Raw genomic sequence first — 27967 nt, 5'->3', positions numbered from 1 at the left:
GCCAAACCCCGCGCAGGGGAGCTTTTTTTTGCACGGCCCTTCCCGCCATTGGGCCAAGCGAACCCGGCGCGGGCGGCGCTCAGCCAATCAGCGCGGGTGAGTCCGTTGTCAAGGCAACTCGGTCGCCGCTAAGCGCGGCGAGACACTGCGCGGTTCGCAATCGTAATTAGTGTTTTCCTGGGACCAGCGCCCCCCCGCGCAAGCAAGCAGCCCACGCTCTTTAGCACCGCGACCATGGACCGGTCCATTGAAACGTACGAGGCTCTGCTCATGTCACTGCTCGGTAAGCGAACCCCAGGGAAGCAGCGCCTCCTCCAGGAAGCCCTCAGCCACATGCGGACGCGTGGAAGTAGGGTGAGCGCCAGGACCCGGCGGAGAGCTCATTGTGCAGTCCCCTTGTCCAGGGGGCTTGCGGGGGCAGTTGGGGCAGGTCGTGCTCATTTCAGAGGTTTCCTTGCTAGGCCTGGAGGGATGAACCAAGTTGCCTGAGCTGGGAACCACAGGCCCCGCCCATGGGCCCCGGAGGTAGCCAGACCGCCCGCTCGCCTTGGCTCCAGGCCAGACAGTAATGTGCTGGGTACTGCAGAAGCATGGAGAAGTGCTTCAGTCTTCAAGGCTTTGTCCACAGCCTTCTGGGCCAAGCTTTCGGCAAGGCGCTGCAGCATCAAAGGTGACAGAGGGGAACAGGTAATAGAAAAAGAAGGGGTGAATGCTGGGTCCACGGGCGACAGGAGTAAGGGGTTCCCTGAGTGTGGGGCATAGGAAAGAAGAGCTCTTTACACCAGGGTTTAAAGGACAGAAAGGCGTTCTCCAAGCCTAAAGGGGAAGGAAAAGCATTCCTATCTAGGGAACAGCATGCCCAGAGGCCCAGAGGCATGGGGGTCTCAGGAAATTGCTGGTAGTTTGAGTGTTACTGGAGATGAGGTGAGAGAGGTCAGAAAGTACCAGATGGTGAAAGATGACTTTCATGGGAAATGGGAAGTGGCAGGATTGGGTCAGGAGCAATCCACAAATGCAGAGACTGAATTGACAGGATCCTGGGCATGGGGAGATGAAATCTGGAGCTTCCCAAAGACTCAGGCCAGAAAAGCTGGCTGATGAGGGAGAGGGGCCAGGCTGGAGGGAGCTCCAGGGACTTGGGGGCTGACTGGACGGGGAGCGTGGCGCACTCACAGATGATGCTTGTGCTTGCAGTTAGGTTACCCTGCTAGACAGGGATGCCTTTCACAGAGATACAGAACTACGGGAGGAGCTGGTTAGGTGGGGCCAGGTCATGGGAACGAGTTCAGCCTTAGACTTACCAAGCTGGAGATCCTTACAGGCCATCCAAGTGGAGATGTTTTAGGAATAATTGGATGTATAAAATTAGAGCTAATTCCAAGTCAGAAAAATTGGTCTGGGTGTCCTCAGCCTATAGAGAGCTGCAGAAACATGGGAGGGGGAGACTGAAAAAAAGGAGAGCCCGGGTGTAATCCTGGAGAGCACCAACTTTTAAGGGGTGAGCAGGAAAAGAGGCGTCCCAAAACAAGTGGCCAGAGAAGACGGAATTTTTTTAAACAAATCAATTTTATTGATACATATTAATAAAGTATACAACTCATCCAAAGTGTATAATCAATGGTATTTGGTATAATTTCACAGTTGAGCATTCATCACCTCAATCATTAGAGCATTTTCATTATTTCAATAATAATAAAAAAACAAACGAGAAAATTCTTCACCTCTCAATCTATGCTTCCCCTGCTTTACACAGCTGCTATTTCTGATTATACTTGCACAATTATTTATTAAGCAGTTTTATTGAGATATATTCATATACCATATGATCTATCCAAATTGTATAATTAATGGCTTTTAGTATAATCAGTTTAATTTAGTATAATGTTGTGCATTCATCATCACAAAAAAATTTAGAACCATTTCTTTACTCCAAAAAGAAAAACTCTACTCCTCTTAGTAGTCCTTCCCCAGCCCTACATTACTACTAATCTAACTTCATCTTTATAAATTGATTTATATTTCCATTTTATATAAATGGAGTCATACAGTATGTAGTACTTTGTGTCTGATTTCTTTCACTTAGCATACTTTGGTATTAACATCTGGTATTATTAACATATACTTGTTCAATTTCTTTTTTTTTTTTTTTTTTAAAGATTTATTTACTTATTTAATTTCCCCCCCTCCCCTGGTTGTCTGTTCTTGGTGTCTATTTGCTGCGTCTTGTTTCTTTGTCCGCTTCTGTTGTCGTCAGCAGCACAGGAAGTGTGGGCGGCGCCATTCCTGGGCAGGCTGCACTTTCTTTCACGCTGGGCGGCTTTCCTCACGGGCGCACTCCTTGCGCGTGGGGCTCCCCCACGCGGGGGACACCCCTGTGTAGCACGGCACTCCTTGCGCGCATCAGCACTGCGCATGGCCAGCTCCACACGGTCAAGGAGGCCCGGGGTTTGAACCGCGGACCTCCCATGTGGTAGACGGACGCCCTAACCACTGGGCCAAAGTCCGTTTCCCTACTTGTTCAATTTCAAAGAAAAACAATTTTATATATTCAGTTACATATTTCATATGCACATAGTCATGTTTCACATGCAGTTTTACTATGTTACACAGTTCCATGTTACATTTTTTAGGTTTCCTTTTAGTAATATACATGATCTTAGACTTTCCTTTTAAACCCGTTCATACTCACATAAAAGTACAGCTGGTTACAGACATTATGTGGGCTTTCACCTTTTCTATTCATTTCCAAAGATTAATAAACATCCTTTTTACCAATTCCGCACAAGTTAACCCTCAGCTTTCCATTCTGTAACCTCATTCTATTTTCTGGTAACCCATATCCAAGTTATTAACTCCACGAGTTTACACAATATATTTAGTTCACAGTAGTGAAATCCTACAGTATTTGTCCTTTTGTATCTGGCTTGCTTCATTCAACATAATGTCCTCCAGGTTAATCTATGTTGCTCTATGTTTTATGACTTCATTTCTTCTTACAGCTGCATAATATTCCATCATGTGAATACACCACAGTTTGTTTATCCATTCATTGGCTGGTGGACACCTGGGTTGCTTCCACCTTTTGGCAACTGTGTATAACGCTGCAATGGACATGGGTGTGCAGATGTCTGTTCGTGTCCCTGCTCTCAGTTCCTCTGGGTATACACCCAGTAGCAGTATTGCCAGCTCAAATGGCAAACCTATGTTCAACTTCTTTAGGAACTGCCAAACAGACCTCCACAGTGGCTGTACCATTCTTATTCCCACCAAAGTGAATAAGTGTTCCTATCTCTCCATATCCTAGAGAGGATGGAATTTAAGGAGATATGTGAATCAAAAGCCAAGAGGGGAGAATTTCAAGAAAGAATGGAGTTGCCCCTGGCCACACGAAGGGCTCTCATGAAGGGAACAAATGTGGGGTTTTGGGCATCAATGGGGAAGCCTAAGATCAATGGATAGAAATTCCAAGGAAACAAATCCTGGTTCAATATAAGGAGGTGTTTTCTAACTGTCAGCCCAAATGGCACCTATGTAAAAGAGCTCTCCCCTGGTCACCCTCTGGAATGTCGCCTGCTCATACATTCTAGTAGGTGCCATTTGGGCTGAGAACTTTAGGATGAGAAGGGCCCAGCCAGGGGGAAATTCCATCCAGAGGGCACAGCAAATATGAAAACTGAGAGCCAGGAATGAGCTAGCAGAGGATGATGAACAGAAAGGAGGCCAGTGCAGCTGGAGCCAAGTGAGCAAGAGGGAGGGAGAGTTGGAGGAGAGGAAGGCAGGTCCGCAGGGTACAGCTCTGTGGGCCAAAGTGGAAGAGACTTATTGACTCGAAGGGCAATGAGAAGCCATTGAAGGGTTTCAAACGGGGGAGTGGCATGATCTGACTTTGCATTTTAAAAAGATTCTTCTGACCAAGGGTCAGGACATGGGTTTAGGATCTCAGCAGGGAATGAGTAGAAGGAATAAGGTCAGTGAGGAGTATGTTTTGACTGTGTTCTCATGGTCTCCAGGGTAAAGTTTCAACCTCTCAGACCGGCACTCGAGATGACTCCAATCTTCTTCCCATTAACTTCCATCCCACGCAATGTGCTTCCAACTTGTGGAGCTATTTTGTGACCCGAAAATCCCGAAATCCCGAAATCCCACCCTGAAGCCCTTTCCCCATGCTGATCCCTCCACCTGTTGAAACTCAACTCGTTCTTGGAGACATCAAATGCCACCGCCTCTAGGATGACCTTCTGGAGTCCCTCGGTCAGACTGAGAGCACTTTAAGACCCCCTGCTTACATACTCTGGTTATCCCGCCTTGTCACATACTAGAGCACTCTGCTCAGGCACCCAGCCTCACTTAGATCTGCCCCAACTCAGCGCCAAGCATTTGGTAATTCTTAGTAAATGCTGACTTGTTGCAGGGAGGGGAAAGGAATAGGGAACCACAATCAGAGAAGTTTGGGAACAAATACAGATGAGGAGACAGGAAGGAGTAAGAGAGAAAGAGAGGCTACCAGGGGTGGGTGGATCAGGCAGTGCCAGGTTGAGGAGCTTGAAATTTATTCTGGGAGCAGTTGGGTGCCATGGAAGGAGGAGTTTTGGTTTTAGTTGGAAAATGTTGACAATATTTTTAATCATAATGTTAAACCCCTTTGATTTTTGGAACACTTTCATATGTTATCTCAGTTTCAACTGCAAATGGAATTGTTTCCTTTGTTTCTGTTTAGATTATTCATTACTGGTGTACAGAAACACAACTGATTTTTGTGCATTGATCTTGTACCCCACAACTTTGCTGAACTTGTTTATTAGTTCTAGTAGCTTTCTATACACAGGATCATGACATTTGTGAATAGAGATACCTTGGCTTCTTCCTTTCCAATTTGGATGACTTTTATTTCTTTTTCTTGCCTAATAGCTTTGGCTAGAACTTCCAGTACTATGTTGAATATCAGTGGTAAAAGCGGGCATCCTTGTCTTATTCCTGATCTTAGGGGGAAGGCTTTCATTTTTTTGCCATTGAGTTTGATGTTAGTTGTGAGCTTTTTATAGATGCCCTTTATTGTGTTGAGGAAGTTCCCTTCTATTCCTAGTTCTGAATATTTTTATCACGAAAGGGTGCTGAATTTTGTCAAATGCCTTTCCTGCATCAATTCAGGTGATCATGTGGCTCATTCCTTTTGTACTATTAATGTGGCATATTATACTGATTGATTTTCTTATGTTGAACCAAATTCCATTTGGTCATGGTGTGCAATCCTTTCAGCGTGTGGTTGGATTCACTTTGCTTGTATTTTGTTGAAGACTTTTGCCATCTATATGCATAAGGGATATTGGTTTGTAATTTTCTTTTGTTGTGATATCTTTATCTGGCTTTGTTATCAGATTGATGTTGACCTCTTAGAATGAATTAGGAAATATTCCCTTTTCTTCATTTTTTTTGTTTGTTTTTGCGGTTTTTTTGGAAGAATTTAAGAAAAACTGGTGTTAATTCTTTGAAAGTTTGGTAGAATTCAGCAGTGAAGCCATCTGGTCCTAGACTTTTGTTTTTATTAGGAGGTTTTGATTCAATCTCTTGTTATTTTTCCACTGAGGTTTTTTATTTCTTCTTGAGTAAGTTTAGGTAATTTGTGTGTTTCTAAGAATTTATCTATTTCATCTAGGTTATCTAATATTTGTTGTTGATATACAATTGTCCAAAGTATTCTGTAATATTTCTTTTTATTTCTGTAAGGTCAGTAGTCATGTCTTCCTTTTCATTTCTGATTTTAGTTATTTGCACCTTCTCTGTTTTGTTTTATTTTGTTTTCCAGTCTAGCTAAAGTTTTGTCAATTTTGTTGATCTTCTCAAAGAACAAATTTTTGGCTTAAGTGATTCTCTCTGCTGTTTTTCTATTCTGTAGTTCATTTAACTCCACTGTAAACTTTATTATTTCCTTCTGTCTACTCACTTTGGTTTAATTAGCTCTTCTTTGTTTAGTTCTTCAAAGTGTGAAGTTAAGTTATCGATTTGAGATCTTTCCTCTTTTTAATGAAAGCATTTACAGCTATAATTTCCCTCTGAGCACTGCCCTCACTGCATTCTGTCGGCATCTCTGCCGGTCTCCGCTACTCTCTCCAGCCCCACCTGTGCGGCGGTGGGGAAGATGCAGGACGGCAGCCTCGCGAGGTAAGGACGGCAGAGCACAGAACACACAGTAACTGCTCTGGAGACGTAGACTCCTGGCGCAAGTCCGGTTTATTGAGGGAGTACATCGGCTTATATGGGTTATGGTGGGGGCGGGAGGAGAGGTGGCAATCGCGGATAGGCTGGGTTTGGGCGGCATCTTATGAATGGATTGGTGAGCAGGACAGAACATTTTAGATTGGCTGGTAGCTTTCTGTTGCTAAGGGAAGAGGCAGTTTTCAGGTTGGCGTGTGGGATTGGCTGGTGGCCCTCTGTTGCTGAGGGGAGAGGCAGACTTCAGGTTGGCACGCGCGCGGGAATTGGCCACAGGAAAGGAGCCGCTTAGTGCCGCAGGCCATTTTGGCCAACAGCATTCTATATATATTTTTTAAAGATTTATTTATTTATTTCTCTCTCCTTCCCACCCCACCATCCCAGTTGTCTGTTCTCTGTGTCTATTTGCTGCATCTTCTTTGTCCGCTTCTGTTGTTGTCAGCGGCATGGGAATCTGTATTTCTTTTTGTTGCATCATCTTGTTGTGTCAGCTCTCCATGTGTGTGGCGCCATTCCTGGGCAGGCTGCGCTTTCTTTCATGCTGGGCGACTCTCCTTACAGGGTGCGCTCCTTGCACGTGGGGCTCCCCTACGGGGGGGACACCCCTGCATGGCGTGACACTCCTTGCGTGCATCAGCACTGCGCATGGGCCAGCTCCACATGGGTCAAGGAGGCCCAGGGTTTGAACCGTGGACCTCCCATGTGGTAGGCGGACGCCCTATCCTCTGGGCCAAGTCTGCTTCCCACATTCTATATTTTTTGGTATGTCATGCTTTCATTTTCATTTTCACAAGTTATTTCCTGATTTCCCTTATTATTTCTTCTTTAACCTATTGGTTATTTAAGTGTGTGGTTTTTGTTTTTTTTTTAAAGATTTATTTTTATTTATTTAATTCCCTTCCTTTCTCCCGGTTGTCTGTATACTGTGTCTTTTTGCTGCGTCTTGTTTCTTTGTCCGCTTCTGTTGTCGTCAGCGGCATGGGAAGTATGGGCGGCGTCATTCCTGGGCAGGCTGCTCTTTCCTTCGCGCTGGGTGGCTCTCCTTACGGGTGCACTCCTTGCGGGGGACACCCCTGTGTAGCACGGCACTCCTTGCGCGCATCAGCACTGCGCATGGGCCAGCTCCACACGGGTCAAGGAGGCCCAGGGTTTGAACCGCGGACCTCCCATGTGGTAGACGGACGCCCTAACCACTGGGCCAAAGTCCGTTTCCCAGTGTGTGTTGTTTAATTTCCGTATCTTGTAAATTTTCCAGTTTTCTTCTATAACTGATTTCTGCCTTCATTCCATTGTGCTTGGAGAAGTTACTTGGCGTGATTTAAATCTTTTAAAATTTATTGAGACTTGTTTTGTGACCTAATGTAAGATGTATCCAGAGAATAATCAGGAACTCACCTAATCTTAACCCTCTTTCCCCAAGGGCTCTGCCAGTCTAAGCCTTCTGATTACAGTGAAGGCTGCGGCAAAGTCCCTTCCTTCAACCCGGAACTGGTCATCGCCCACTGCTTCAAGCAGTTCAAGCAGAAGGACTTCCACCTGCCAAAGAGTCGCCGCCGGACCATCGTCATGCCTGGCGGGGAGGACCAGGTGCCCCTCGATCCCCACCCCCAGCCCAAGCCTGCCCCTCAGACCATACCCAGCGTCAAGATCCTGGAAGCTGGAGGGATACAGGAGCAGCCGGAGGACACGAAGACCTGGCTGAGCCGGAGGCTGAAGCTTCGGGAGGAACTAGAGTCGTTTGGCAATTTAGAGAGATGGCTGAAGAACAAGCCCACCTTCACGCCTTCCGAGGCCAGAGTCTTGCACAGGATTCGCAAGGAGCAGGAGGCCCGGTCAGAGGGCCTCTTGACTGCAGCCACGCCCACCAAGGTGAGCAGCCCCCACGTGCCTGACGAAGCACTGTAGGCTTTAGGAGCATATTGTCATTTTGTTCCCATGCATGAGGCAGGGTGGGAAGGGTTCATCATAAATCAAGGTCTAGAAAGGGAGGTATCATAGTCACCTGTTGTTGCATAACAAATAACCTCAAAACGTAGTGACGCGAAACAAGGATTTATTTTCTCACTGTTTCGGAGAGTCGGGAATCCGGGAGTGGCTTCTTCGGGGGGCTCTGGCTCAGGGTCTCTCATGAGGCTCCTGTCAAGATGTTGGCCAAGGCCACCATTATCCAAAGGCTTTACGGGAAAGGGCTCTACATCCAAGATGGCCCACTCTCACGGCTGTTGGCGGGGGGGCCTCAGTTCTTCTCCACAGGAGTCTCTCCACAGGGCTCCTTGAGTGTCCTCAGAGTGAACAAAGCAAGAGAGAGAACAAGGAGGAGGCTGCCAGTGCCTTTTATGACCTGGTCTCAGGAGGTCTCAGTTTCAGAAGCTGCACGTTATCCTTTCCACCACAGTCTATTTGTCAGAAGCAAGTGACTCCGTACTGCCCACCAGGGCAGGGGGATTTAGGCTCCATCTCAGAAGGGAGGAAAGTTGAAGAATTTGGAGGCATGTTTTAAAGCCACCCTTGGAGGGATAATTCCTGACATTCCATCTTCTTATTCACATACCCATCGTTCATTCCTTTGTTCCTTGATACATGTTTGCCAAGGGCCTGTATGTGCCCAGCAGAATTCACAGGGCTATGGTGAGGGTCATACACGTGAAGTTGGAAGAAAAAGGAGGAACTCCCTTTTATGAGAGGAAATAAAAATGAGGAAATAAAAGCTCAACAAAGCAAACCATTTGCCCAAACCCATAGAGACAGTAAATGGCAGCATCGGTATCAAAATCCTCATGTTCCAGCTCCTTGTCTCTGTGAAATTTCCTGGAAATACAAACATTCGAAACTTCTCCCAGTTCAGGAGCAGAATGGGCCAGATAACTTGGATTTAAACACAGTTCTGATACTTCCTAAATTTTAAACCCAGCTCTGCCAATTCCTAACAGTGCCATCCGGCCTCAGTTTCCTCATCTATACAGTGCGGATAACGATTGTGCCCACTTCTTTGGTGTTATCACAGTTGTCTCAGTGCCAGGTCTGCCATAACAAATAACCACAAACTGGCTGGCATAAGTAACAGGAATATCTTGTCTCACAGTTGCAGAGGCTGGAAGTTAAATCGAGGTATCGGCAGGCCACCATGCTTTCTCTGAAGGCTGCCGCGTTCTGGCGGTGACTTGCTGGCAACCCATAACCCAGTCTCGGCCTCCGTCACATGGCCGTCTATCTCCTGTTTCCTAGTGTTCTTCCCCATGTCCAAATTTCCCGTGCTGCTAAGGGCTCCAGTCGGACTGGGTGAAGGCCCACCCTCATTCGGTTTGGCCTCACCTTAACTGAGAACATCTTCAAAGGTCCTATTTGCAAATGGGTTCGCGCCCACAGGATCAGGAGTTAGGACTTGTGTCTTTGTGGGAGATACGATTCAATCCACAACACTAGTCAAAACCCAGATTTTCAGGTCCAACATATCCTTCCCCGCCAGCAGCACAGTATCCACGAATAATCAGTGGGCTGAAGTTAGAAACCCAGCTCTGCCATGTACCTCCTGTGTGGCCCTCGAAAGTCACTTCCCCTCTCTGAGCCTATTTCATTCATAACAGAAGAAAGTACTACCTAATACCTAATTCATAGTGTTGTAGAGAAATCGGGTGTGCGCGGTATCGAAGGCCAGGACACGAGAGTACCGAGAAGGAAGTTGGTTTATTTCGACCGGCCGGGCTCGGCGGACTCTTGTCCTAATAAAAACTGAGCCCCAAATAGAATTTTGGGTTCCCTTTTTTTTTTTTTTTTTAAAGATTTATTTATTTATTTAATTTCCCCCCCTCCCCTGGTTGTCTGTTCTTGGTGTCTATTTGCTGCGTCTTGTTTCTTTGTCCGCTTTCTGTTGTCGTCAGCGGCACGGGAAGTGTGGGCGGCGCCATTCCTGGGCAGGCTGCTCTTTCTTTTCACGCTGGGCGGCTTTCCTCACGGGCGCACTCCTTGCGCATGGGGCTCCCCCACGCAGGGGACACCCTTGCGTGGCACGGCACTCCTTGCACGCATCAGCACTGCGCATGGCCAGCTCCACACGGGTCAAGGAGGCCCAGGGTTTGAACCGCGGACCTCCCATATGGTAGACGGACGCCCTAACCACTGGGCCAAAGTCCGTTTTCCCGTGGGTTCCCTTTTATACAGAAAAGATATAAGGGTGGGGAGTTAAATGGTGCTCTTATGAAAGAAAATGACTTTCCTTGTTAGTTAAGTGTTTGTCTGAGTACCAGATAAGTTTTGAATTAAAGTACCCCCATATTTCAGGTGAGCTTGAATTAGCATATCCCCCACATCTCCGGTGAGCTTGAATTAGCGTATCCCCCACATCTCCGGTGAGCTTGAATTAGCATATCTGGATTCAACTTTGAATACACATTTGTCTTACATCCTTTCTGAACATTCAAAGACTGTAGGGCCTATATTACTTATTTGGCCATTTTGGGGACTAGGTACTCTTGGAAACAATTTTGAATTTATGCACAGGCTATATCAATAGCATCGTTTATTCATTCAGCAAACAATGACTCATAGTCTCGCTCTCAAGGTGCTCACATGTCGGTGGGGGAGACAGGCACATAAACAGTTCCCGACTCTACAGGACGGAGTTTTATGCCCTTTTAACTGGACTTGGCAGGGGAGCAGGTTTGGGTGGGTGGGTAGAGGGGGGAGGTGTGAGAGGCAGGAGGCTGAGCTTGAGCAAAGGCCAAGAGGTGGGAACAGTGGGGAGCCCTAACTGGCTCGTTAGGGGGTGCATTGTGGCCCACCCAGAGACCAGCAGGGTTATAGATCCTGAAGGCAAAAGTCTGGTCTGACAGGGGAGATATGGAGAATGAAACTTCAGTTTTCACATGGTCCCAGCCACTCATTTCAGATGAGTAAACTGAGGCCCGGAGAAGCACTCGGTCCTGCTGGCTCAGGCGGTCTCTTCTGTTTCTCTGACTCTGGGGATCCCATCCCGTCGGCCAGTGTCCCCTGAACGCTCCGCTCCCTGCCCCTCTTGCCCCGCCTCTTGCAGAGGAAAGCCTCGCGGGCCTGCCGCCACCGGGTGCCTCAGCTCCGCCTGCCCAAGCCCCCCGCCCTGGCAGCCATGTACTCCTACCTGCGCAGCCGCAAGGTCAAGATCCTGGAGATGTTCAGCAAGGCGGACCGCGGCGAGACCCAGAGGATCAGCAGGGAGGAGTTCGTCACGGCGCTGCGGGCCGTAAGTGCCGCTCGCGGCAGTGCTGGGCGTGGGGGGCTGGAGTGGAGATGGGCTTCTTCTCTGGCCCCCACCCCAGGTTCTAGACCTCTGAAAAGCAGACAGAGCTCAAACCATCAGCCTCCTTCCTTGGAAAGCCAGACTGGAAAACATGGCTTGACCTGTGACCCACCCTGCCCCGGACTGACCCTAAAAGGCCCTCCCTGAGTGCTGAGTCTGCAGAGCAGACCCTAGGACAATTGCCCTGCCTGGGCGAATGAATCACTGCCTCTTGTCCATCAGACTCCAGAACTGAGTGCTGGGCCCTCCATCCTGCCTCTGGAACCTTCTAGAGCTTCTCCAACCATCATATACATGTGAATCACCATGAGAGCTTGTTAAAATGCAACCTCCGAGTCAGTACATCTGTGTGGGGCCAAAATGCTGCATTTCTTAAAAGTTCCCAGTGATGTGGATGGTACTGGTCTATGGGCCACATTTTCATTGGCTTTTTTAACAATTAAAAGTAATTATAAATAATTAAATAAAAAATCCACAAGCCACATCTGAAGTGCTCAGGAGTCACACGTGGCAAGTGGCTACTGTGTCGAACCCCACAGATGTGGAACATTTCCATCACAGAAAATCCTATTGGTCTAGCATGTGTCTGCAGCCCACGAGTCAAATCTGCCTGGCACCTGTTTCTGCAGATAAAGATTTTTTTTTTACTTTATTTATTTTTATTTTTTAAAGATACTTAGATTACATAAATGTTGCATAAAAAATATAGGGGATTCCCAAATGCCCCACTCCCGACCCCTCGCATACTTTCCCCCATTAACAACGTCCTTCATCAGTGTGGTACGTTTGTTACAGTTGATGAACACATATTGGAGCATTGCCACTAAGCATGGCTTATAATTTATGCAGATAAAGTTTTATTGGAACACAGACAGGCTCATTCATTTTTTTCTTCTTTCTTTCTTTTTTCTTTCATCTATATATCCTCTAATGTTGCTTTCATGCTACAATGGCAGAGTTGAATAGTTTGTAGACATGACCCACAAAGCCTAAATTATTTATTCTCTGGCCCTTTATAGAAAAAATTTGCCAACCTTCTGGTCTAGATGAATTAAACTTTTATAGATTTTGAATATAAAACACCTTGGAAAAAAACGTTAGAAAACGGATTGCTATATCTTTTACAGTTTTAAATCATCACCAGATTTCATGCTATTGTTTTATACCATGTAATTATCTGAACATTTCAAAACATTTAAAACAAAAAGATAAAGGGTCTTTAATCACCATAACTAAAAAAAGTACAATGTTAAATCTTTTAGCCCAGGGAAAGTTCTGATCTATTTTTTAAGGAAAATTCAGTGAACAATGACTGCTGTCTAAAGAAGCTGAAGGACAAACTTACATTTTCTTTAAAACTTTTTTCCTTAATATTCAAAATTATTGACAAGCATTGTACTCTTCAAAAGTTGCCCACCATCTTTATATGTTTTTGTTTTTATAATTTTATTTATCCCACGCGCCCCCCGCCACGGCTTGCTCACCGTCTGCTCTCTGTGTTCATTCACTGTACATTCTTCTGTGTCTGCTTGTCCCCCTTTGTTGTGTCATCTTGCTGTGCCAACTCTCCATGGACATGGGCTGTCAGCTCTCCATGGGCACGGGCCAGCTTGCCTTCACAAGGAGGCCCTGGGACGTGAACCCAGGCCCTCCCATATGGTAGACAGGAGCCCAATTGATGGAGCCACAGCCGCTTCCCTGCTCACCATCTTTAGAAGAGTAACTCTATATATACCTCTCTCTGTATAGTGTTTCTGATCCTATTTTACTTTAGTTTAGAGGGGCTTTTGTGTTCCTCCTGGGCAAAGGCGATAGACATGTGAAGGCCTTATTAAACCCAGCATGGTAAATGCCATCATTGGGATTGATACAAAGTAGTGGGATGGGAGCCCAGAGGAAGAAGTAACCGATGCTAGAAAGACAGGGACATATCTGGAGTGGGTTTTGAAGGAGGGATCGAAGTTTTTCAGGCAGAGAGAGAACTGCCTGAGCAAAGGCGGAAGGCAAGAGAATGCAGGGTGCGTTCAGGGAATGGAAAGGGCTCTGAGCTCCCATGACAGGGATACTGGGAGTGAGTTGAAGGGGCTGTGGATGAAACGGGAGGGGTGGGTGGAGCCAGGCGGGCTGCATGTCTCGACTGGAGCCTGCCGTCCTGGGGTCTTCTCCTCTGTCCCCAGGTCGGCGTTCCTTTGAACCACCAGGAGGTGGAGGATATAGTGATCTACCTGGGCTCGCTGGGGAAGCGCAACCACATCACCGTGGAGATCCTGGCCAGCACCTACAAGCAGTGGTCTCTGGCTCTGCAGAGGAGCACCCTCCGGTCCAGGCGGGGGCGTACGTACCCCGCCACAGCCCCGTCCTCCGGGGGAGTCTGGTGGGGACAGCCCTGGTCTCTTCCCCCAACACTCACCCACTCAGGCTGCCTGTGGCGGGGGCCGGCCGAGGCTCTGGAGGGCCCAGAGTAAATATTCTCTTGGAGCATGCAGCTACCCGTGTGCAGTTCACGGATGAATGAGGCCCAGCCCCTGCCCGTACATTTAGGAGGATTCTCAAAGGGTGGGCTCAGCCCTGACAGACTGACCCAAATGGCAAGTCTTTCCAGACACTCTGGTTTGCATGTGGGTCTAAGGCCTTCTTACTATTATCTACAGGTGATGGAGAAAAAAGTTGACTACAATTTCTTGTTCAGAAACCAGATTCAGTGCATGTTTGGAGTATACTGGGGGGTCTGTTGTGGTATTTTACACTGGGGGTATTAGCGGGGCTGCCGTGAACGGTTACATAGGTTGTGTACTGCACGAAAGCTCCTGCCTGAAGGGGCAAGTTGGACCTAAAATCCAGCTCGAGCGCCACTTGCCAGGCTGTGCGCTTGTGGGGCCACATCTGCCCAGAAGCAGCACGAAGGCAAACTGGAAATGGACCAGTGGTAGCTCTGGTTATAAACTTTCCACAACACGAGTGTGCATCGTGTTTCTTTATATTTTAACGCTACTGCAAAAACAAAAACGAAAAACACAGAACTGAACGATGGGTAAAAGATTAAAGCCCCATCCTTGACACCACCCACCCATTCCAGTGCTCTCCCACGTATCCTTGTCCTTTTTCTAAATGAAACAAGCTTTGCTCTATCGCAGGCATGTTTGGCTCCTCTTTCCATAAAGGTGGCGGAGACCGCACGGCGCCGACGTGCAGCTCCCACGTCAGGGGCTGTGATTTGAAGGCAGCAGGCAGCTTCCTCTGAGCGCCCGTTCCTCTCCCCCATTTCTCCAGGGGCAGCCGCACCTGCCGCAGTGTCCAACCTTGTCTCAACAAGCTGCCTCAGAGGCACTGTCGCCTCCCAGACTGGGCCTGTGCCCCTTTCCAGGTCTGCCACCCTCCTGCCCTGCCACAATCGCCTCCTGCACACACTGCCATCCCACAGTAGTAATTCCCCGGAGTCCATCTACGACGCTTCCCCCTTCCTTTCCAGAGCCTTCTCAGGGTGGCCTCCAGTTGGATGTGCTATCCCGTGGATGCTCTCTTTGCCTTTTCATTAGAAATTACCCAAGCTCATCGTTATCTCTGTGGTTGGCTGCCAGTCATTTGGCAACTTCTGCAGGGTGCCATGATGCATATTTGCAGCAAAGGCATTTGAGGTCTATTATTTCCCAATAGCTAGACTGGAAGTCAAACAGCAGGTATTTGCTTGAGCAGTCGTGTGTCAGTGTCATTCTCCTGGAGTGCGGGTAGGGTGGGTGGATTTCTGCCTGAAAAGCAGTGTCAAGAGTTCGAGCCTGTGGCTCAGAACCGCCAAGGCAGTCCCAGTTAGGAGGCAACCCCTGCTGTCCACAGCTTTCCCTGCCGCGTTATTTTTGTTTTTCTTCCCAAGTCCCTCAGAGGTCACAGTTACTACTCACGCTTTACCATGGAGGAAGCTAAAGCTCAGAGAGGTAGAGCCACTTGCCCATAACCTCAAAACTAGGAGATGGGAGGTTCAGGATTTGATTTCAGCTTGACTGTGACAATGAAAGCCTGAATCATGGTGCATTGGGATTTTTTCGTTCTTCTGTTCTTTATTGAAACTTACTATGTGCCAGGTACACTTCTAGGAACTGGGAGCACAGCAGTGAACAAGCCAGAGAAAGTCCCTGCCTTCAATGAGTATGTGTACACAGTTAAATAAGATAATATCTAATAGTGGTTAATGCTTTGTAGATAATAGGAAAGAGCAATGGGGCCTTGGTGTGGGAAGGCCTCTCTGAGTAGTGGACATTGGAGCTGGCATCTGAGTGATGTCAGTCTGGAGGAAGGGCATTCTGGGCAAAGGCCCTGCAGTGGGAAAGTCTTCCGGGACAGAGAAGTCACAGGGGCTGGGTGGAATGAAGGAGGGGTGAGCGGAAGGAGACGGGGTCGGGTGGGAGGTAGGCCCAGGCCACATCCCACGGGGGCTTGTAGGCCAAGGAAAGGACTTTGGGCTTTAGAGTGAGTGCCATGAGAACCAGTAGAGTTTCAAGCAGGGGAATGAGGTGCTCTGACTTAAATTTCATAACGATCCTATTTGCCATTTGGTGGAAACAGGGTTATGGAGGATGAGGATGGCAGCTGGAAGCTGGGATAATGGTACAAGGCAGGAGAGGAGGAGGCCTGGACGTGGAAGGCTGCGATGGGAATGGAGAGCAGGACGCAGCACTGATGGGCATGTGGGAAACGAGGAGAGGGCTGGCCTGGCGCCTGCCTGCTGGGCGCTGGCTGGACGCTGGGCTGACTCCAAGCCCGGCACCCCTCTTAGTCCTCCCTGCCTTTGTCGCTTCTGCCCAACCCCAGATTACAGCGTGACCAAAGACAGCACCTCCCCACAGAGTCCGTCCAAGAAGGAGAAGGGGAGCTCAGCCCTGCAGCCTCCCAAGATGGACCTGCTGACCGTGCCCGCCGTCGACATGCAGGAGGCACGGCCCATGACCCTGGAGGAGATGGAAGACGTTGGCAAGCAGTACCGTGAGCGGAGGCGGCGGTACAAGGTACCCCCGTGGGCCGAGGGAAGGCATGGGCTGGGGGACCGGGCAGGCTTGGGTTCAAATCCTGCTGCACCACCTTCTAGCTGTGGGAACTGGGAGTGGGGGTGTACTTTACCTCTCTGAGCCCCATTCTCTCTTCTACGTTATAAATAATACCTACCTCTCAATGGGTTTGTACAGATTAAATGAGGTAATGTTTCTGAAAATATCAAGTTCCTCTCTCCCCATTCTTTATTACTTTGCGTAATCTTACTCACAGCTGGAATCCAAGCGCCTGACACTGAGCAGATACCCCAGAAAAAACAGGACAAAGGAGTGAAGGAAGGAAGGATGGATTGCACGAGTTAATTCATTCAATAAATATTTATAAAGGGAAGAGGACTTGGCCCAATGGATAGGGCGTCCATCTACCACATTCAAACCCCGGCCTCCTTGACCTGTGTGGAGCTGGCCCATGCGCAGTGCTGATGCGCGCAAGGAGTGCCCTGCCACGCGGGGGTGTCCCCATGTAGGGGAGCCCCACGCACAAGGAGTGCGCCCCGTAAGGAGAGCCGCCCAGCGTGAAAGAAAGTGCAGCCTGCCCAGGAATGACACCGCACACACGGAGAGTTGACACAACAAGATGACACAACGAAAAGAAACAGATTCCCGTGCTGCTGACAACAACAGAAGCGGACAAAGAAGAACACGCAGCAAATGGATACAGAGAACAGACAACTGGGGGGGCTGGGGGGGGACAGGAGAGAAATAAATAAATAAATAAATCTTTAAAAAAATATATTTACGGAGAGTTTATGAGGTACCAGGTACTCTTCCAGGTGCCATAGCGAACCATACAGTCCCTGCCCTCAGGAAGCTGATGGTCGTAGAGACAGCCTGTAATATATTTATAACATATAATATAGAATATAAACATATAAAATCTATAATAAATATGTAAATACATAAATATATATATCATAAAAATCAGGTGTTGATAAGTGCTGTATCAACTAAGATTTGATTCAGTTGCATGACAAGAAAACCCAACAGGTTAGAGCAGGGGTCACCAAACATTTTCCATAAAGGGCTCGATAGTGAATATTTTTGCTTACACGGGCTTTCCAGTCCCTGTCTCAACTACATTTGACCCTGCGCTTGGAGTGCAAAAGCAGCCATAGACAATACATAACCGAATGAGCGTGTCTGGGTTCCAATAAAACTTTATTTACAAAAACAGGTGATAGGCCAGATTTGGACTGTGGGCTTTCCTTTGCTGAATACAGTGTTATAAATTTTAAACAAGATAGATTTTCCCCCTTATTAAAAAAAAAATAAAAGGGGAGCCAATAGTGGCTACCCAGTCCCCAGAGAGCTGGGCTCTTTCTACCTTGCTCTGCCATCCTTCGCACATGACTTCCACCTCAAGGTCACCGATGGCTGCACCTCCTTTCAATTCCCTTGCAGCCAAACAGTTGGATTTGGGGTTTCCATGGGACGCCTCTAGGGTGTGGGTGCTGCCCCTTACTGTGTATATTGTGCCCGTTGGTGGATGGGGCTGCACTCGCAGAGCCAGATGGGCTGGCCAGGCCAGTGTGCTTCCGGGCTGCCTTTGGCCATCTGCCACCTTCTCTGAGGCCCCGGCCTCAGCGCCTGCACTGCGGCGCTGTTCTGGAATTGCGCCCGCCACGGGCCTCGGGAGGAGGGCTAGGGCTGGCACTGCACCTGCTCGGCAGCCGGGAGGAAGGAGAGCAGGTGAAGAGCGGGCGGGCCTCTGTTCTCCCTGCAGCTCGCCATCCCCTCCATCCAGTACACGGAGCGGTGCCGCCTGGTGCGCAGCGGAAAGCCGCAGTTCGATGAGCACTGCCTCCCGTCCACCGGCCCCGAGGAGGTGGCGCAGCTGATCGACGAGGCCCGCAGGGACACCTTCCTGGTCTACCTGCAGTGCTGGAAGCTGTGTGAGTCCTACGGCTGCCCGCTGACCGAGGACATCCTCATGAAAGGTACGGCTGCCCTCAGGAGCGCGCCAGGGCTGCAGGAGCAAACACTGCAGGCTGGCTGCTGTCAAATTCCAGAAGCCCCAAATTGTGCCGTATCTGCCTCTGGCACGTGGCCCTCTCTCTCCCTTGGTCTCCTCACTCTTACCCCATGACCAAATGTCCTTATAAGGCCTCCAGTCGTATTGGCTAGGGCCCACCTGGCTTCAGGGTGGCCTCGCCTTGACTAATAACACCTCAAAGATCTATTTCCATTTTGTGTGATTTATGTATCTTTAAAAAACAAGATAATGATTTTTTAAAAACATCTATTACAAATGGGTTCACACCCACAGGACAGGGATTAGGGCTTGAACATGGCTTTGTGGGGGAAAGGGCCAGAGCTGGGTGAGGGAGACGTCTGCCCCTTACTGTGTATATTGTGCCCGTTGGTGGATGGGGCTGCGCTCTTGTCCTTCCCCCACCAAGCCCCTGTGGCCTGCGGTGGAGGCACGGGGTGGGGGGAAGCGCCCAGCCGCTGCTGCTGTTAGTTGGATCTTCTAGAACCCAGGGCCTGGAAGTGTGGGCTCCCCAGCTAGGATTTCAGCGGTCTGGATTCTGGAGCCCCGAGCTTGGCGAGCTGGGATTCTAGAACAGGATGCTCCGAGGACGGGAATTCTGAGTGAGGGAGCTCTGTGGTTGAGCGTAAAGGAATGATCCCAACGTCAAAGAGGGAGATCTGATAGAAACGGTCGCTGCTGTGATGTGCTGAGCTCTCCCAAAACCGGTTCTCTAGGCCAGGGCCGTTTCTTGGTTTCTTCCGTAATAAATGAAGAGGTAGAGAAGCAGGGACGCAGGAGACGGGCTCTTCTGAAGCCTTGCCCTCTGCTCAAACAAGACTCAGCTCTGAGGCCTCCTCGCCGCTTGGGGGAGGAATTATATTTTCACCTATCCTTGCAGATGGGGACCCTCCAAGTCTCGGGTGGGGCGTGTATGCTTCTGAGAGGTGATGCCAGCACCTGGCTGTGATTCTGTCACCACCACGGCGGGGAATTCAGTAGGCCATCCCTCTCTGTGCTTTAACATTTAAGAGCAGGCTGCACTCGGGGGTGGAGGTTCCTCCTAGGAACCTTGCGGGAGGGAACCGTGGCCCTACTAGGAAACACAGCTTCCTGAGAAGGGGAGAGTGGCTTACCTGCAGGGGAACTGTCACACTTGATTCTTCCCCCCTTTTTCCCGAAAGGGAGGAAAACAAGGAGCACGTGCCCAGGGCCTTGGGCCCATAAAGGGGAATGTGGCCAGGCGCCTGCAGGGAAACCCACTCCCACAGGCGCCGCCTCCCACCAGCGCCACATACCCCTTGCCTGGGCAGCTCCACCTGCCCCCCTCTGTCTGGGCTGGCTGTGTGTCAGAGGGCGGAGGGGAAAGACGATCCTGTGCCCCGGACACCGTCTTTTCACCAAATCATCTCTCCTTCCTCCTTCCTCGGGGGAGCCTCGTTGTGGCAGTTTGGTATTGTTTATGAATTCCAAAAATAGATATGGGATTGTGTTTGTAAACTGGTCTGTTCCTCTGGGTGTATTAGATTGTATTAGATTCAGAGATTGCACTTTTACTTTATTAAATCCAGATTAGGGCCTTTATTTGTCCACGCCATTAGGACAACTCACTTTGAGTCCCCCCCACTTTGTGGGCTATATAAAACTATGCTCAATCAAAGACAGGGAAGTATATACACAGAGAAGGAGAACACAGAGGGTTTAGTTTTGGATGCTAGAGCCCCAGGAAGAGAGCCAAGCCTTTCACCTGATAGTTTGCAGCTGGAGAGACCAGAGCCCTGAACAGCTGAGAAAACCCAGGAAGAAACAAGCACTGGGGAGAGAGACAAGCCTTATACTAGGCTACAGCTGAGACCAGAAGAAGCTGGGACCAGGGAGCCTTAGGAGAAAGAGGAAGCCTGAACCCTCGCAGAGACCAGCAACCGTCTTGCACCAACACGTGGCAATAGACTTTGGTGAGGGAAGTAACTTACTATTTTATGGCCTTGTGACTATAAGCTTCTACCCCAAATAAATACTCTTTATACAAGCCAACAGATTTCCGGTACTTTGCATCAGCATCCCTTTGGCTGACTGATACACTCGTCTTCCCTCTTTTTTTTTTTTTTTTTTAAATCACCTTGTCTTGGCTCGGGAGGGAGCTGCATGGAGCTGCCTTCTAAAATTCAGGCATGGCCTCGGTCTCACCTCTGGGTGAGCCTACTTTGTCCTGCCTGCAGAACATGGAGCTGCTGTCGCTCTCCAGCTGCTGGCTTCTGCTGGCTCCTGGGTCCTGTCTTTGGGGCCTCTCACTTCCACGCACACACGAGCATCTGTGGCTGGGCCTCCCTCTGCTGTAGCTTGCTCTACGTGGACTGGACTGCACCATCCCCTTGGCCCGCTAGCTGTCGGGTGCCTTTACGACCGAAGCCTGATGCGCTGCGGTCGAGGAGGCTCCCATACCGTGACTTCCAGGCCTGTGTTCTAGACTAGAGCTCAGTGGGCCCAGACTCCAGGACTCAAGCTGTGGGCCAGAATTCTAGGACAATGAGGTACCCTCCGCCATAGATATAGCTTTATTGTCTTTTTTTTTTTCCTTCTGATTTTATAGATAATTCTCATTTCAAATTTTTTTGGAAAACATAAAAATTAAAATCCCCATACTGAGTTGACCACTGTTAGTATTTTGGTGGCCATCTGTATTAGTCAGCCAAAGGGGTGCCAATGCAAAGTACCAGAAATTTGATGGCTTTTATAAAGGGCATTTCTTTGGGGTAAAAGCTCACAGTTACAAGGCCCTGAAGAGTCCAGCCTGAGGTTGCTTTTTCACCAAAGTCAGTTGCCATGTGTTGAAGCAAGATGGTTGCCCATCTCTGCAAGGATTCAGCCTTCCCCTCTGGGTTTCCTTTGATCAACCTTGGCTCTCTTCCCAAGGTCAGCTGTGAGCTATCAGGCAAATGGTCCATCTCTCCCTGGGGCTTCAGCTGTTTGAGGCTTCTCCTTTCTGGCACATGGCAGGATCGAAATGATGAAGTTCTATCCTCTGGGTGTCTTCTAGGGGCGGAGACTCAACCTGAGCCACGCCTTACTGATGTGGTAGAATCAAAGCCCTAATCTTAACAGGCAATTTAATCAAGGGCCCCTCAATTGAATCCAATGTAATTTAAGCTGATCACACCCAGAGGAATAGATGAGTTTACAAATACAATCTTTTTCTTTTGGGGATTCACAAAAATAATCTCAAACTGTCACACTATCCTTTCACAAATCTCTTACTTTTCCCTTTCCAAAATTTTATGGAAATCGCATCATTTAAAAATCACAAATAGATTCTATTATAGACTTATTGTGATTCTAGCAATGGAAGAAATGATATCATTGATGTGGAGACAGTGGCCACTGGAGTTGCTGAAGGCAGGGAGAGGGAAAAAGAGGTGTAATGTGGGGGCATTTTTGGGACTTGGAGTTGTCCTGAATGACATTGCAAAGACACATACAGGACATTATATATCCCGCCATAACCTGCCAAATGGTCTGGGAGAGAGTGTAAACTACAATGTAAACTATAATCCTTGCTGTGTAGCAGTGCTCCAAAATGTGTTCATCAATTGCCATGAATGTACCACTAATGGAAGAAGTTAATGTGGGAAGAGTGGGGGGTGTGGGGAGTGGGGCATATGGGAATCCCTTACATTTTTTTAATGTAACATTTTGTGCGATCTATGTATCTTCTAAAAATGAATATTTTTTAAAAATCATAAATAGGAAAATCATGTATAACTTTTTAAATGTACTTTAAAATATTAATATCATGTATACCTTTTAAGAAATCTATCTTGGGAGTTGGACGTAGCTCAGTGGTTGAGCACCTGCCTCCCACAATCCCTGGTACCTCCTAAAAATGTATATGAAAAAAATCCTTTTAAATAAAAATGTGAATATCACATTTTTTTAAAAAAAGCCTCCCTTCAGACCTCCCCTGGACAGGATCTCCTGCACTCAGGGAGGGACAGGGAAGGCCTCGGGCTAATGGCCATGTTTCTCTTGCCCTGACAGCCCTGCTATACCCGGGAGACAAGATCATTTTCCAGGGGGATCAGGTGCGCCCCATCCGGCAGCCAGGAGGCTACTACTCTGACTCCAAGATCTTCAGTCCAAACCTGGCAAACCTGGCTCTGCCAAGGGACCTCGGCGAGCCTGCGGTGAAGAAGGCCGACAAGCTGAGTCTCGGGCCCTTCCTCCCCCGGCGCTGTCTGCTCCCTGCAGCGCGGGGCGCTGCCATCCGCAGGGGCCAGGCTGTACCACGGTCTGCGCCCTCGCCTGGCCTTCCCAACCTCGCTATCGCCACCGACTCGTCACCCCCAAGTGTCACTCTGGCCCCTTCCTCAGGATCGTGGGCCCCCTCCTCAGCTCCCAACAACTACCCTCCTGACCGCAATCCTAGCGGACCTCAAGGTTTTGGAAAAGGCGCAAGGAGAGCCTTTTTAGAAAAACAGGGCCACCTGCCCAGTGTCAGGTGCTGGAAAAGGACAGTGAGGGCAGCCCCTACTCTGCCTGGCTGCCCTGGGCGCTGGCCCACCCCTTTTCTGGCAAGAGGAGGGCTTGCAGCCCTTAGGAGGAGAAAAAGGGACTCTCGGAGACCGCAGACCTCTCTGAGGAAATGGCCTCCCTTCTGGATCCAAAGCCCGGACTACCCGGATTTGAGCCGCGGGGCCGGTTGTGAGCCAGCACAAGCGGGTGACTGGAGCGGAGAACAAGGGGCATCCCTGCAGGGGGACGGGCCCAGCGTGGGAGGGGGAAGGGCCAGCAGGCCAGATGCCATGAGCGGGGGGGGGGGAGGCAGGGCCGGCCCAGTGCGCCACACCCCTGCCAGCTGCCCGCTGCAGGGGTGTGCCCAGGCGGCTGGGAGGGGACGCGGCTCAGCCGAGGGCAAATCAGGGCACGGGTTACACACAGACGAGTCGCTTCACTCCCTGAGCTTCACCACCTTCATCGATAAAACGGGCCTAACAGCTCCTAGCACACAAATGAGGATTCGACCTTTTAGCACAGTTTTTGGCAGACAGCCCTTCAAGATTGTTGTTGTTAGTATGTAACACCCTACCCTGGCCAGGATTTTCTCACCTGCGGAAATGGGCCCAGGCTGGCAGCTGGGCCAGTTTGCAACTCTTGTTGCAAAGAGCTGAGTGTGACCCTGACAGACGGCCCTTTCTGATCACTCGGGGACCACCTTCTAGCCCTGGACACCAATTCCTAAGCCATGAGCCCAGGTGTGGGATTTTTGTCCGTGCTTAGGCCACAGCTAGCTATAAAGGACAAAGAACAGTCTCCAATGGCAGGGATGGATACTGGCTTCATTTTGCTTCTTGGACTGTGTTGTGAAAGATTCAGAGGCCAGATGCAGGCTTGACAGGAAAGAGTTCTGTGGTTCATTAGTGATATCGGCCAGGCCCAGTTTTGGAGGTGATTTTGCTATCTTTATCTTGCAAAGCTGGCTTAAGCTCTGGCTGGGGAAGTAGGAGTCAGAGGCCCCGTATTCAGCAGCTACTATTTATTGAGCATCTCTCATAACTACCCTGGGAGGTCCGTTCTGGGAAATGAGAAAATTAAGGCTCAAAAAAGGGAAGGACTGGGAAACGGACTTTGGCCCAGTGGTTAGGGCGTCGGTCTACCACATGGGAGGTCCGCGGTTCAAGCCCCGGGCCTCCTTGACCCGTGTGGAGCTGGCCCATGCGCAGTGCTGATGGGCGCAAGGAGTGCCCTGCCATGCAGGGGTGTCCCCGCGTAGGGGAGCCCCACGCGCAAGGAGTGCACCCATAAGGAGAGCCGCCCAGCGCGAAGGAGGGAGCAGCCTGCCGAGGGATGGTGCCGCCCACACTTCCCGTGCCGCTGACGACAACAGAAGCGGACAAAGAAACAAGACGCAGCAAAAAGACACAGAAAACAGACAACCAGGGGAGGGGAGGGGAATTAAATAAATGAAAATAAATCTTAAAAAAAAAAAAAAAAAAGGGAAGGACTTGCCCAAGGTCACCTTGCCAGCTAGGTTATGACCCCCGCCCACTGTGGGGCAGGGAGGGACAGTCAGGGCTCTGTCCCTAGTAGAAGAGACTGTCCTTCCAGAGTTCAAAGGTGGGCCCAGCGCTGCAGCCCCCAACTGACTCCCCAAGGCCCCATTAGTCTGGGTTTTCCCTCTTCTAAAAAAATCTCTCTCTCTTCCTGCCACTAGGAAAATGCCAAAGAAAATCAGGAAGATACACTTTAAGGAGTTTGAGGAGTTCACCAGGTTTGTAGCAGTCATCTAATTCCGGCTGGCCTGGCCTTGAAAGAGGGGACTGGGCCTCAAGAGTTGAGCATTGCATGTCACCTGCTGCGCTGCCCACTGGGGAAGCTGGCACCAGGCAGGCTGGCCCAGGCCCAGCAGGAGGGAGCCCTGGCACAAACTGGGATGAGGGGAGGCTGGGCACCTCTGTCACAGATGTCCAATCGGGACTCCATGAAGCCCCTTTTGGGGCACAGAGGGTCTTAGCTCAGGTGTCAGGAAACTTGGATTTGATGCCTGGCTTGGCCATTACCTTGTAGTATAAGCTGGGGCCAGGCTTCTCTCTCTGGGCACCAGCTTTCTCAAAATGGGTACGTGTACGTGTACAGAGTGTAGCTCAAAGCATGCATAAGAACAAAGTCTATGAAATCTCCTTCCTGGTTCAAAAATCCAGGCAAATTTTACCTTCTACTCCATGACATATCTGTACTTGCTTTTTGTTTTAACTTTTAATTGTTAAATAACTTCAAATTTACAGGACAGTTGCAAAAACAATACAATGCCCATACAGAGAACTCCAACACCCCCCCACCTAGAGAGCCAGATGCCAACTTTTAACATTTTGCCACATTTGCCATATTATTGTATCCATCCATCTGTCTATATGTATCTATCCATCCATCATCCATCCATCCATCAATCTATTCATTTTCTATATCTTTGTGCATAGGTTATATATATCATTCTCCTTGGACACTTAATAGTTCCATGTATGATTCCTGAGAACAATGATATTCATTTACATAAGTTGTCTGTGCTTACTTTAATATAAAGTTAAGGTTTGCCTCCCCTTACATCTTCAAGTAAATTAGTACTCCAGAGAAGTGGGCTCTGTTTATCCTATGCCTTCACACTCTCCTGGAGGTACATATAATGCTGTTTTGGAAGCTAGTAGCACAGTATCTGGGGTTCAAGAGTCCCCAGGAGCTAAGAGATTGTAAAACAACATTTATGGAATGCCAAGTAGGCACTCTCTGAGTGCTTTACATGTGTTAATTCATTTTAATCCTCTCATCAACTCTATGAAATAAGTTATTCTCAGCATATCCATTTAATACGAAAGGAAGCTGAGGTACACAAGAGTTAAATGTCTTGCTCCAGAGAGCAGATGTAGCTCAGTGGCTGAGTGCCTGCTTCCCATGTACAAGATCCCAGGTTTGATCCCTGGTACCTCCTAAAAACAAATGAAAAAAAACCCACAAAACTCTCCATTGGGAGAGGATGTAGCTCAGTGGTGGAGCGCCTGCTTCCCAGGAAGAGGTCCTGGGTTCAATCCCTGATACCTCCTTAAAAAAAAAAGTCTTGTTCCAAGTCACGCATGTTTTAAGTGGTGGCATGGGGATTGAAGCCCAGCTCTGCTGGCTGTACTCTGAACAGTGCCTTAAAATGCCTCTAGAGAATAGACAGTATATGCTTAAGAGTTGGATTGTTAGAGGCAGCCAAATGGGAGTCAAGCTCACACTCTGCTACTTATTGTGTGACCTTGGGGAAGTGACTCAGCCTCTTAAGGCTTCCTCATTTCTAAGGTAAATAGGATAACAAGACCTATCACATGGAATTGTTGTGAGGAGTGGAATGCTAAAGCACTTAGCCCAGTGTTAAATCTCAACTTTGGTCATAATTGGTTTGTTCCGTTACAAGGAGCCCCAGCCCCGGCCTCCCTTGCCATCATGACCTTCCCGTGTCTTCTTCTTTTCCAGGAAGCTGAAGGCGAAGAGGTCCGGCGGTCAGCAGAGAACCCATCCCAACTTCTTCTGGCCGGGCCACCTCCTTGACAAGCTGCGGCTCTACCTGCCCACTGTGGCCGTGGACCGGAGCCTGGCGCTCTTCAGTTGCGTCCAACACCAGCGTCACACCTACCCAGCTGCCTACCACTCCAACCACTGGTGGCCCATTAAGGACATGAAATACATGACCTGCGCCTATCATGATGCCCCCAAGGTCTACTACATCAACTAGAGCGAACCAGCAGTTTCTGAGCCCAGAAGTCCTGGGGCCTGGGGCTGGTGCAGCTAGTGGCGCAGAACCATAGACACAAGGGAACTGTCAAAAGAGCTAGACAAAAACAAATAATTTTGGTGGGATGGTTCCCACCAGATCAGAATTGTCCAGGGTGAGGGTTAATGTGTACAAGAAAAGATGGGCAGTTTTTGAATGTTTCCCTTCCTGCCCTTTGCCCTTTTTAAATAAACTGGATTGGAGTTTTTCTTGTGTTACTCAGGAATGAGCTGGTGTGATTTCTTGCTCAGGGACGTTGCTAGGGGATGGGAGGGTCGGGTTTGGAGAGCTGGGGTCTTGAGCCTGGGGGAATACAGCAGGTGCCCTTCCCTGGAATGACAACAGGGATGCCTGCCTGGGCCCTCCAGCCTCTTGTTTTGGGATCTCAAGTGACCACCGGTGAGCGGCAGGCAATGTGGGTACCCCTGTGCCCTCGGTAAAATGAGGTGGCAGCATGTCCCTCCCCAAAGACCGAGCCATTCAGGTGACTGCTTCTAAATCTCTTGAGTCTCTGGAAATTGAAGGCATCTTCTCTGGTTCATGAGTGCCCTCCTTTTGACCCCATCAAGGCTTCCTCTGTAACTCGCATGATGTGGGCTACCATTAGCAAAGTGCTTCCACACTCCCCATCCCAGCTGACTTTCCACTGCCCTGGAGATACAAAGGACTCACTAGGTGTGGTGTAGCCACAGACACAGCAAGATTCTGGTCCCAGTCCTACCATGTGCCAGCTGTGTGACCTTGGACAAGACATTTTACTTCTCTGGGTCTTCTCAAACCCCAGCACACCCCTTCCCTTCACAGCCAGAGTCTCATGAGGGAGTCTTCAACACTTTCCCCGCTCACTGCTCATTCAGTTTTTGTCAACACAATCTAGTTTAGCTTCTGTCCCCATCTTGCCCCTGGGACTACCTTGTCAAGGTCACCAATGACACTGTATTTGAATTGTGGAGTCAAGGGGAGGTTCCCCACCCCCCCAAATATGATTTTCATAATAATTTTAAAGACAAAAGCAAAGAAAAGCAAACCAGGAACAATATACAAACCAGACAGTTTGATGGTCAGAAGTGTGGACTCTTCAGTTTTCACATATGCAAGTACTACCTCATAGACTTGTAGTGGGGATAGTAAGTGCCCACTGAGTGTTGGCCGTTAGACTCCCGCTACTACTTACTGTG

The 27967-nt window shown here is 49.0% G+C and overlaps 1 protein-coding gene across 1 annotated transcript; it reads left to right on the top strand.

Annotated features, from left to right (window-relative positions):
- Positions 1-133: 133 nt before the first annotated feature.
- Positions 134-27007, top strand: EFCAB12 (EF-hand calcium binding domain 12). Its single transcript, XM_058288242.1, has 9 exons — positions 134-283; positions 7631-8079; positions 11240-11425; positions 13660-13816; positions 16286-16479; positions 18245-18458; positions 22526-22688; positions 24699-24755; positions 26492-27007. Exons 1-9 carry the CDS (start codon positions 235-237, stop codon positions 26748-26750), a joined length of 1728 nt encoding a protein of 575 aa, XP_058144225.1. The 5' UTR covers positions 134-234; the 3' UTR covers positions 26751-27007.
- The last annotated feature ends 960 nt before the right edge of the window (positions 27008-27967 follow it).

This window comes from Dasypus novemcinctus, chromosome 26, assembly GCF_030445035.2.
Source record: "Dasypus novemcinctus isolate mDasNov1 chromosome 26, mDasNov1.1.hap2, whole genome shotgun sequence".
NCBI lineage: Eukaryota > Metazoa > Chordata > Mammalia > Cingulata > Dasypodidae > Dasypus > Dasypus novemcinctus.
This window is presented reverse-complemented; position numbering and strand designations above follow the sequence as displayed.